This window comes from Brachionichthys hirsutus, chromosome 18 (genome assembly GCF_040956055.1).
Source record: "Brachionichthys hirsutus isolate HB-005 chromosome 18, CSIRO-AGI_Bhir_v1, whole genome shotgun sequence".
Lineage (NCBI taxonomy): Eukaryota > Metazoa > Chordata > Actinopteri > Lophiiformes > Brachionichthyidae > Brachionichthys > Brachionichthys hirsutus.
Window position 1 is genome coordinate 7264757 of NC_090914.1, and position 11215 is coordinate 7275971.

Below are 11215 nucleotides of genomic sequence, written 5' to 3' on the forward strand. Positions count from 1 at the left end.
ATCTTCATCACATATACCTCAACTGAAGATACATGCAACTGTGAGATGAATGAAGAGGTACGAGCCATTGAGCTAAAGAGCTACTTAGCAGGACGAGCAAAGAGCGCTGTGTGTGTGTGTGTGTGTGTGAGTGTGTGTGTGTGTGATTGTGTGGTAGGTGAAAAGTGCCTGTGTTGGGGCGAATTTCTCGACCCCTCTCGCTGAAAACTGAGGGGGTTTGGTTGGGTGGAGGCAAAGCCTGCCTGTCCCGCCCCACTCTGTCCGCAGAATGTGATGAGTGTGTCAGTGATTCTCATCCATCCCCTTCAAGCCGCCTCATTCCATCGCCACGCTCCCCACAGAGCCATCTTTGAGCAATGTTTGTTGGTTTCTGTTTGCTTGGAGTTGAACTGAAATGAGGGGCGTCGTCACTCTCTGTGAGCGCAGAGACGAGAGAGAGGGGGCAGGTGTGTTACGGGTTTAAGGAGCGGTCGGAGGGGCCCTCTCTAGTTGAAGACTTTGGGTGGTCCGTCGGGGCGTCTGGTCTGGACGATCTGCTGCTTGGGCCGCGCCGCCTCGTCCTCCTCCGTCTCGCTCTCGCACACGTGGACCACGACGCTGGGGGTGGACTCCGTCCCCGCGTGGAGCTCGTACTTCTCCCCTGGAAAATGTTATCTTGTAAAATATGCATTCAAAACTCACTAGAAATCTGATCCAGAATGAGTTCAGGAGAAAAATATAACATTTTTACATTGAAAAGCTCATTTACAGATTCAAAAATCTGTTACAAATACACATTAATTATTCTAATTCCATTTTACTTTCCATGGTTGGTGTGTAAAGATACCAAAAACAATTTAGAACCTTTCGGTGATGATCCAGATCACCATGTGGATGGTGTAAATCCAATTAGGAGGGGAATGAGCTGCTTGGGGGAGGTCTGCGCTCTCAGAGTGCTTTTCTAGTTACTATTTTAAATGACAGAATTAGGATATTTGTACAGCATCGTAAGGAATTCTCAATTGCATTGAAACAGGCAGGTGAGAGGACGTGGCTTCATGTGGCAGCACGGAGACTTTCCCTGCAACGGCCGTTGGTTTGGTCGCCAAACTAAGCGAACGCGGATTGAAAACGCGGGTTCGCGAGATGTTATCACAGTTGCCATGGCGATGAGATCAGACAGCCCGTAGACAGGAGGAAATTGGTGTAATGGCTTTTCATTGTGGTGCCAAACAGAGAGACGGCCGCTGAATGGAGTCCCTGCTGTTGCTGCAGAGGGCTGACAGAGGGAGTCAGCGCGCTACGCTCCAGGCCGGCGCTTATCTGATGTTAGATACCAGGATGTGAAAGAACGCTTCATGCAGCTCATAACACCCGCCCAACAATGCGAGTTGTGTTTGCGACTCTGGAAAGTTTAATCATGTTTTTGTTTTTCAAGCGAAGGAGCAATCTTTTCCACTTCATCAGCGTCAAACATGCCCACAGAAGCAGCCGTGGAAAGACGCCGTGGACACGGCACACCTTTACCCGAGTGCTAGGTGACATTTCATAAAGGTTGCTGCAAATCTAACATTTTGGCAAGCAGGCAGACGGAAGCGAAATTATCTCTGAGCGGAGACAACGGACGTGGGGAAGAGGTTTCTGGAAATGATTTCGATCCGAGCTGAGCTGCCGGCGCATTTCACCCACGAAAACCAGCGGCTGACAGGATATGAACTACAAAACGATATCTGCAGAGAAGCTAATCTGCATTAAAATTCTTTCATTGATTAATGGTGTGGCGTCTACGGATTTCAAAAAACTAGAAACTAGAAAAGCACTCAGAGAGCGCAGACCTCCTGTGGTAAAGGCCGTGAAACCCGGCTGGGTGACTGACCAGAGATGACCGACTCACATCAGACTTAAACCGTCACCATCAGGGTGCGTCAGTTCATATGAAGCACAGGGAACACTTCTGTTGAAGGCAGTTACTGACCAGGTCCTAACTTAGCTACTGCACACAGCAGGTCGTAGTTGATGACGGGCGTGGCGTCTTCGCTCTGGCTCCATCCCACAGGTGGCGAGGCCGGCGGCGAGATCAGAAACTGTTTGACAGGCTGGGGAGGGGCCAGGTATGACTTGTCGATGTCCTCGTCGCCATTCTGCACCTACAAGAAAGGAAATGTACGACTGTTAAAGGTTCTAAAGAGAAGAGGTGGAACGAGCTGGAAGAATCCAGTGTCGCGGTTCGCCGCTTTGACCCACAAGGGACAGTGGATATGGCTGCAACCTCCCTTAATGTCAAACTGAATGAGGTGCACCTTTAGACGGACGGTCCAAGTTCATTTTCATTTTTACTCAAATGGAATCGAACAGGAGAGGAAAAAAAGCACATTAAATGTGCAGGTTCTGTGTCTTAATCTTTTATTAGTGGCTCCTTCACATGAAGGAACGGCTGGCATGCTGATAGCTGCCAAAGACCTACAGGACATGTGCCACATGTCTGAGCTTAAAATCTTTCATCTTCTTCCATCAAACTATTATTCATTATCACCAAGACATTTAGGCTGTCTGGATTGCTGCACTTTTTATCTAGCCATACAGTCCTGGCCTTTTTTTTTTAATTCTATTTTGCTATAGATGAAGGAGTATGTTTAATATACGGCATATTGGGCCAAATCATTTCATCAGAATACTGATGCATTTTCTTCTTTGTACTAGAGACTCAATATCTCCCTTTCTTTCCCAGAAGCAACAGACTGACATCCGTCTCGCGGAAGACAAATCGAGCGTTTTTGCATTCATGTGTTCAGTTGTGTGACTGATGAGTTTTGACAGGAGGATATCTCGCAGAAGAGAAGACAAAATACTCGAGAAACTGAAGGGACTTGAGTCAATGCGTTGTTTTTTGTTGTGTGTGTGTGTGTGTGGATTTAAACATGCAGCAGTGAACTACGCACAAGTGTCCATAAGCACAGCTCTTCCCCGCTTGACCTTTCCACCAGACCCAGACTCACTTGAGCAAAGTAGAGTTTGAGCTTATTGCCGTTGACTTCGGACTCGTGCAGCTCGATGCGAGCGCGGGCGGCGTTCTCCGGGGTGCTGAAGTTGATCCGGACTCTCCGGAAGCTTTTGAACATCTGGAAAGTTGTCTGTTCGTCGTAGATCCTAAACAATGCCTCGAACCTTTCCTGCGGGGGGGAGAGAACAGACAACAGCGATAAGGTGGATATTCGATTTGTGAACAAACCACAAGGAAAATGTACCGTAATCTGGCTTTCAGACTTTTTGATAAACAGATGAGACGTTTCAGGATGAGCGTTTCATCTATTCTGTCACGCCTCGGTCTGAGCACCAGATGTGCCCGTAAATGCTCTCCAAACATTTCATTTGCTATCGAGTTAACAGGGAAATTAGATTTTCAATCTCCCTGCATGTTCCTGCGATCGTTTCTGATGCTGCCTCGAGGTTCCTCGTTCCTCGCTCCCCTCCCCTCCGTCTGACTCACTTCATGCAACTCTCTCATTAATCTGATGACCCCCCCCAGGTGTGCCATACTTTGTCTTTAACTATACCCGCTTCATATATTCCAACATTTCCTGTCCCCCCCACTCAGTCCTCACCATGGGCACCACATTTGCCTCCTCAACTATGAGCTCAATCAAACAGCTCAGTGGGAGGGCAGAAGGAAAAGGACCGCTAGGAGAGCTGGTTTCTGGGTAATCGGTAGCTCCATTATTTATCTCCTGGCCAACCGACAAATGAAAACATGACTCTGAAACCAAGACTTCTCTCCAATAATCATGATGGGTGATGGGCACCATTCAGTCTGCCCCAAGCACCATCTTCCCTGATGCTGTCGCCATGCTGTTTATTTAGTTTCTATTCTGTTTGTCTTGTAATCGGACTCGAGCCTACAGCACAACAATTTCTTCTCTTTAATTACACCGTACACTCATCACATCACACTCATGCCTTTCTGCCCTCCCTTGATTTAACACTAAGAATTGCATCAGCATCGTCTAGGAATATTTTACATGGCTTTAAGGCAGTGGGAAATATGAGACTGGAACTCTCCCACGATCCTTGTTTGACTGACGCAGCACGTCTCCGGGATGGAAAAGGTACGTGTTATCTGGAGGAAGCGAGGCGGCGTGTCAGCTGTGAGATCTGCCTCTGACAGCTTCGCCGTGATGGCAAATAACAGGTATCTGTAAGCGGCACGCTGAAATGACCGTTCTGTCCTTGTCTCCTGCCTTCATTTGGAGAGTCCGCCACATTAAGCTGGAACAATTAGATATTTGGCTTTTTCTTTCTCCTTACAATATTTTACCTCTGGCCCCGGAACCAAAGAGAAGTTCTTTATAAGCTCACATATATCACTTTATTTTAGGCTAAGTTATTAAATACATTCTTCAAACATTCCTTTTAATGGTTATTGCCTGTTGTTTATTGAGTTATTACTTAATCAGTCATTGATATGTGTCCTATACCCTTCAGCCAAGCACCGGGTGCTGGGCACGCTGCAGAACAGCGCTTCATGAGAAATCACATCATCGACCACGTCTGACACATGCGGAGCTGTTAATGTTACAGCTAGCAGTGAATCACAGCGGTGCAAACTGTGGTGAAACTACTTGCACTTAAAGAAAAATAGAGTTTTACTCAGATTCTTTTGTTTCCCCTCCAACCCGTCGTGTTTTATTTCCAGTTCAAATGTAACGTGAATGTTTGAGTCATTTGAATTTATAGCACAGGAATCAAATCTGATCTGTGCAAGAAATCAGAACTGAGCAATGAGGTTTGCATTGTGAACGTAGCTTTATTAAAATGTACCTGTAGTTCAGCAGCATAGCTCTGAAACGCCTACCTGGATGTCAGACACACACAGACACGCACACGCACGCACTCACGTTTGATTCTAACCTACGTTGGTGAGGATACGGCTGATTAGTGTGCTTGCTCACAAATGCATGCGGCCTTTACGGGCAGACATCCTGAGGGAAGGAGGAAGAGGGAGGTGAGGAGGAAGATGTCAGGGTGTTCCGTTTCATCGGCTGAAAAACAGCCGGCTCATCTGCCATCGCAATGTTCCCTGTGGTGACTCGGCCCCCTATGTTCTGTGTGTGTTTTTGTGTATGTGTGTGTGTGTGTGAAGTGCATGATGCGTTCACCATTGTCCAGCAGATTTCAACACAGGTGCTGCGCGCACAGAGGGCATGTCTGTGGGCTTGAATAATTAGACTCTAAACACAAGTGAAGGAGAACGCTTCTCCTGTCAGTATAGATAGACTGGTTAGAACCTGCACACACACACACACACACACACACACACAGCTTGATACACCACCTGCTCCGGCTGCAGTTTGTGAGAGCTGTTGGACAACAGGTGAGAGTTGGGAGAACAGCGCGTTCTTGTTTTTCATTTTCACAAGGCACATGACAACAGTTATTGAGGAAGCGCGGGGCGAAAATATGATTTGTGTCACATCGGTAACCTCGCAAACCGAAAACACAAGAGGACACTTTACAGGCCTCTCATCCTCACGGATCCTCTCGGGCTTGTTTACCTATCGACAGAGAGGCAGCGGTGTGAAGTCGCTCCTCTCAAATAGCCGACAACTTAGTCCGACTGAAACGGCAAGCGCACAAATAGTTACACCTCTTTGTGGCTGACAAAGCCTCTCATTCACTCAGAGATCTCCGTGATGTTTTCCCTCTCATCTCTCATCCAGAACAACTTCTTTAGAACTTCTTCTGGATGAAAGGGAAATAGAAATTTAAAAAAAAGGACCCGGGAAAAAAGAGACAGCTCCACAGAATAAAAAATGGATGTTGAGTGACGGCGGCGGCCGGAGGGCCATCCTTCAGCGGATTGCCTCTTGAGTAATAAGGCAGTTATGCTGCTTTCTCTAATGGAACGGCTGTCGCCGCAGCGGCAACAGGACATGTCTGTCAAAATGACTCAAACTCAGCGGTGCAGGGAGGCAGCAAACACAGAGCTGGCCAGTGGTTCCCAAACGCATCAGTCGTCCGAGGAATGAGGCGATCTTATTCGAAGTCGGTCGACAGAACAAGAAGCGACGATCGGGTAACGAGTGTTTACTTCACACATCTTCTGGGTACTTCATGAGCCAGTCTGGAGGAAGGAGCTGCGGCGCTGTGTCAGATGACCGTACCTTAAGTGTGTTCTGATCTGGTTTCCTCTGTGGGTAGAGATCAGGAAACACACAGACCGACATAGCTTGTTGCATTGGGACGGACGTGTGTGTTTTATCTAACGTAAAAATCAGGTAATTGTTTTATGTTTTTAGACCAGCTAAGCAATTAATTTGGGAAAATAATCCCAGATACAAACAACTATTGGTTGCAGCCCTAATTCTGTATTTAAACGCAGGCTTTGTCTGCAGTCATCACATCGAAATTCACCAACTGAGTCACAATGTTCTATTCTGATGTGGGATCTCATTATACAGTACAGTATTTAAATCAGATTGGCACTCGAGGGCCAAAATCCATGGCTGTAATCCACAATCTAGCTCAAGTCAGTGTTGAATCATACCATTTGGTATTTTGTATCAGAATGAAAAGATTAACTGCACCTAATTGGGACGTAAGGAAGGGTTATTCAGATTTTTATTTTACCATCTGGCTCATCTCTCTGTGACACATGCGTGGATTTAGCGCAATCTAATCCAGACCATCGTGCTTGAATGGGATTTGGGTGAAAACCAACAAACTAGGCCACGGAGCCTCGGGGTGAGACAGTTGACAGCGTTGCACTAAAAATAGATTGGGGGGGGGGGGGGGATCGTTACTTGAAGTGTGTGGACCAATCTAAAGAGCCAAACTGGAACCGGTCCAATGAGATTGAGCAGGACGGGTAGACCGAACAGATGATGGCGCTCATTCCGGATTCGTCTGTTCCAGCATCTTGTCCAAAGAAACGGAGGCAACTTTCGACGACTCATTATTAATAGCTTTGTGCCATTGTTGGAGCTGCATAAGCATGTCTTAATATAGCGTGATCAATAGACGCCGTGAGGGGGGGGGGGGGGGGCAGCGTGTCCACGGCTTGAGTCTAAAGTCAGTTTATGGCGTGAGAGGACGCGCTAATCCTATTACCAATCTGGTAGTTCTGGTTTTTATAGCGCTCGGGAGCTTTTCCTAGTCAGCAGCGCTAAGGCTTGGGGTGAACACACACACACAAATGCATCCTCCTGACATCACACACTCGTAAACCTGCATGCGTCCACACTGTACCCCCATGGCGACTCACCCGCCTACAGAGGTGATGGTAATCCGAAACACCTACACAACGTTACACAAGGTGACTTAGAGAGCTCCGAGGCCACCATAGCTTCGTTGCATCACCAGGCGAGCTTAAGAACCGCGATCGGCGTCGTATTTCACCGACGGAATACGTGAGAAGCGTCGGGCATGTTCCATTTGACATATAATGTCATGCTTGATTGACTTAAATAAGTGATAAAACCAACTACCAATATTGTATCGATTGATTATCGGTGAACGGACTGATTGGTTTGATTTCGCTACCAGTGCAAGCGCTAACGAAGAGCTGCTTTACACGCCGTTGGTGAAGTTGACCTTTCGCTTACAGTGGGCTGTAGACACAATGGGTTTGAAGGCGCACTGAACTCTTTTAAGGTCACTGGTTTTCAAAGTGCTATTTGGGGCACAAAAAACGACTTTGTTTTTCCAGAGCCGTTTGTGTCGGACTGGAAATTCTACCGGGAACTATGACTGGAAAATTTTTATTCCACCATCAGTCTCAGTAACAAAGGTCAATCTTTGTGTGGATGCTGTTTCCCCACCTTCCTCCCCCCGTCAAGTAAATTTTGAGCCTCTGCATTCCATTACAAGACCTTTTTCTCTGCTTCTTCTATTATCGCCTTCGTGGCTGTGCCGTCCTGGCCACCTGGTAACCAGACACCCCACCAGGAGACTGTCCTTTATTCTACGTCACCCTAACGGATGCGGCACCAACCTTTTGCTGACACCTGAGCCCCGGCGCTTCTCTAGGGTTTCAGGTCAATGTGCAATGCCCATCTCCACCTGCCTAGTGTCCAAACTTGGGGGGGGCAGACACACCTGAGCCCAGTGCTCTGGCCCGAGATCGCTCAGCCCTGCCAAGTTGCAGATCTGGTTTCCTACCAGCATAAAACATGATACCGTCACCGTCTGGATCCGTCCTGCCCGTCCTTCCTCTTGCCTTCACCTCGACAACTTCATCATCACAACAGTAAAACTTCAGGATAAAATGGCTCATGCCAGTTTCACCAATGTTTTTATTTATTTTTTATTCTGGCCAAGTCAACAAGTTTCATCCAAGAGGCCTTCATCTTGGAAGAAGCGGTGACAAGTCAATTTATCCTCAAGTTTTGTTTGGGCTATTGTTTTACCTTGGGGTATTTATTGTCTCAACAGACTGATGGAAAATGAGATGAGCCATTCCTTGAGCAGGAAGATTAGGCAGTTTAAAAATAAATTTGCCAACATCACTGACATCCACGTTCTCAGTGGCGAGGAAAATCTTTGGGTTTACTCTAGAAAATCAATTTGAGGAAGTGGCATTTGGCTTTAGGGTTTTATAAACCAAATGCCTGATAAAGGAGAGAAAGGAGTTGTCACAATAATACAAAAAAATGAAGTCCATCAATATTTACCCTCCATAAAGAGTAAATTATCTCACATTGATAAATTAGAACGCTTCACATAAAATGATACTTTTATTCATTTGTTTGCATTTTAATTTGCTGCCTTGCTGCTCAAAATAATTGAAATGGAAATATACTCGTTATATAAGGCTGGATATTAAAAGCAGTGGGAAAGAATGAACTCGGCTTTGTTGACGTAGAAACGGCAGATTAGTCATCAACTCTCTTCTCCTTCCTGATAACTACACTGTGGGAATGAAGGCTGAGGATAGATGCGAGACAGAATTGATGGACAAACAGAGAGAAGGACGAATAGAGGATGACCCAGGTGGATGGAAAACTCTCCAGGCATCCTTGGCAAGGAGTGGCGTGTGTGTTTGCTGACGGAGGTGTTTGGTAGTCCGAGAGTCCGCTGACTCACTGTTGTGGTTTGTGCGTGTGACTGTGTCAGTGTTACTAAAGTCGGAAAGAACAAGCTTAAAATGAGAAGAGCTCTCCTTTGTGGCTCTGTTCCTTCACTACTGAAGGATGTGTGTGTGTGTGTGTGTGTTGACTACCCAACAAGCAATGACCTTCACCATGTGTCCCGTCTGCTGATGCTATAGATCTTCCAGGTAATTATGGTGACATCACACACGCATAACTTCAGCGTCGACCAACAGCTCTGACCACGTTACCCGCCTCGGCAGAAAAAAAACGAGGCTCGCGTCTTCTCCGAAACGATCACAAAGCCCTTCGCTTTAACAGCCGACTGCACCATCAGCGCTGCCGTTATTGCAATAACAGCCTGGCCTGTTCGCAGCCTCTGTGTTTGTCTCATTAATGATGTAACCAGCAGTGATTGAGCCAAGGCGTGGGATGCCATTTTCATGGTGTCAAAACAATGGCTCCTAAACACCAGCGGCGATCACACAGTATCGCCTATAATTAAAGAAACAACAAAAAACACGTTTCTGTTTTTTTTACTTTGCCGATCATTTAAGCACCGCTGCCATTGCCAGTGAAATTGCTATAAATAGCAGCGATCTACATATCAGTTCAATCAAAGCGCTTTGCAACAAAACAGGATCCTTTTGATTGGTTCTCATCTTCATATATATAACTCAGGGGCCTTTGATGAGCTCTTATCTGGTTGTATCAGACTGTCCTGTCCAATGCCGGTGTCAAGCCTGCCTCATCTCGGATCTAACCAGGTTCATTGGACAAATCATTAATACGTAAAAGACAGCTCCAGCCGGTCTTCACTGTGGGAATGCAGACCGCGCTGCTCATGTTCAGATGTGCATGGATATTTTTAGCAGCTCATCAAATTATGATCACACCATTCTGACTGGACATGCAATTACAGACGCAGGCATTTCACTGTGACACCTGCATGGGCAGAAAGAATAACTCTTAAATATATATAAAGTGATAATATTTGACCGGACAAGGTGCTTAAAACCTGCCACAGCCCGTAGGTAAGGAAATATCCCGACATGGAATTTCCAAAAGCGTTTGGAGGGTGAGCCAAGCTTTGGAAGACCTTTAAGGCCCCTGACTGTCACATTGCGGGGCCAAAGGTAAGCTTTTTTTTTTTTTATCCGCGTTCCTTACCTGTGACTCAGAGGCCACAAATACCTGCTCCTACCTTAGAAAGAATGAATTTATTGAGGTGGTTTATTTATCAGTAGTGGGTTTATAATGACCTGAATGTACATTAAGAGTATAATATAGATATAGCCCAACATTTATCTGAAACCAACACACCTGCTGCAAAGCCGCTGGGATGAGCGTCTGTCTGCCACTGCGTCTAAAACTATCTCACTTCTTTCCCTGCGTGTGCCTTGCATCGACGATTCTCCTCCTCACACGCACCCTCCCATCCAACGTGCGCGTCACGCCATGCCTCCCAGCGACACGAACAATTGCTGCATTTGAGATTATTTTTTTTACATTTAAATATCGTGCCATGCACCTTTCTCGCCGTGTCGACCCATTTTCTGCAATTCATCTTCATCGCGGTGCCATGCGCGCAGCGCGCGTCTTGGCGAGCCGCGGCTCCCATTGATAAAAAAATGAGAAAGAGCGCCTGCATTCAACGTCACCGAGACACGCGTTCGCTTCTTACAGGACGTTCCAGTCCCCGAGCACAAACGCGCCGCAAGGGCGCGCGTCCGTGGGGATGAAACCGTACCTGCGTTTTGTCTGACGTAAACACCTCGATGTCTACTTCGCAGGCGATGATAGTCACCATCTCCAGTTTCATGTTTATCGATGGCATTCCTCTTCGTTTGTGGAAAGAAATAGAGAGAAATAAAAAAAAAAAAGGGGGGGGGGGGGGGGGAGAGAGTAAAAGTCTTCCTTTGTGGTGCGTCGCAGAGAAAGGGCGCTTCGGTTCCGGACACCTGAGGCGGTTCTGGGTGGGTGTTCACCGGCGGAGACTTGCTGCTGGACTCCTCTCCGCACTGACGAGAGTGATGCTGCAGCAGCCGCACAAACCCGCTCCCCCCCTCCCCTCCGGCTCCACATTGACGTCATTACCATCTTTACGTTCGTCGTGTTTTACGCACGCCGGTGCAGAATTCACAGTCTGGTTT

General features: G+C 46.9%; 1 protein-coding gene across 1 annotated transcript; it reads right to left on the bottom strand.

The window, feature by feature from the left end:
- Positions 1-485: 485 nt before the first annotated feature.
- On the bottom strand, positions 486-10899 carry rcan3 (regulator of calcineurin 3). Its single transcript, XM_068751863.1, has 4 exons — positions 10813-10899; positions 2976-3149; positions 1955-2126; positions 486-640 (listed from the first exon to the last, which is right to left on the bottom strand). The coding sequence occupies exons 1-4, from the start codon at positions 10897-10899 to the stop codon at positions 486-488; spliced, it is 588 nt and encodes a 195-aa protein (XP_068607964.1).
- Between the last annotated feature and the right edge of the window lie 316 nt (positions 10900-11215).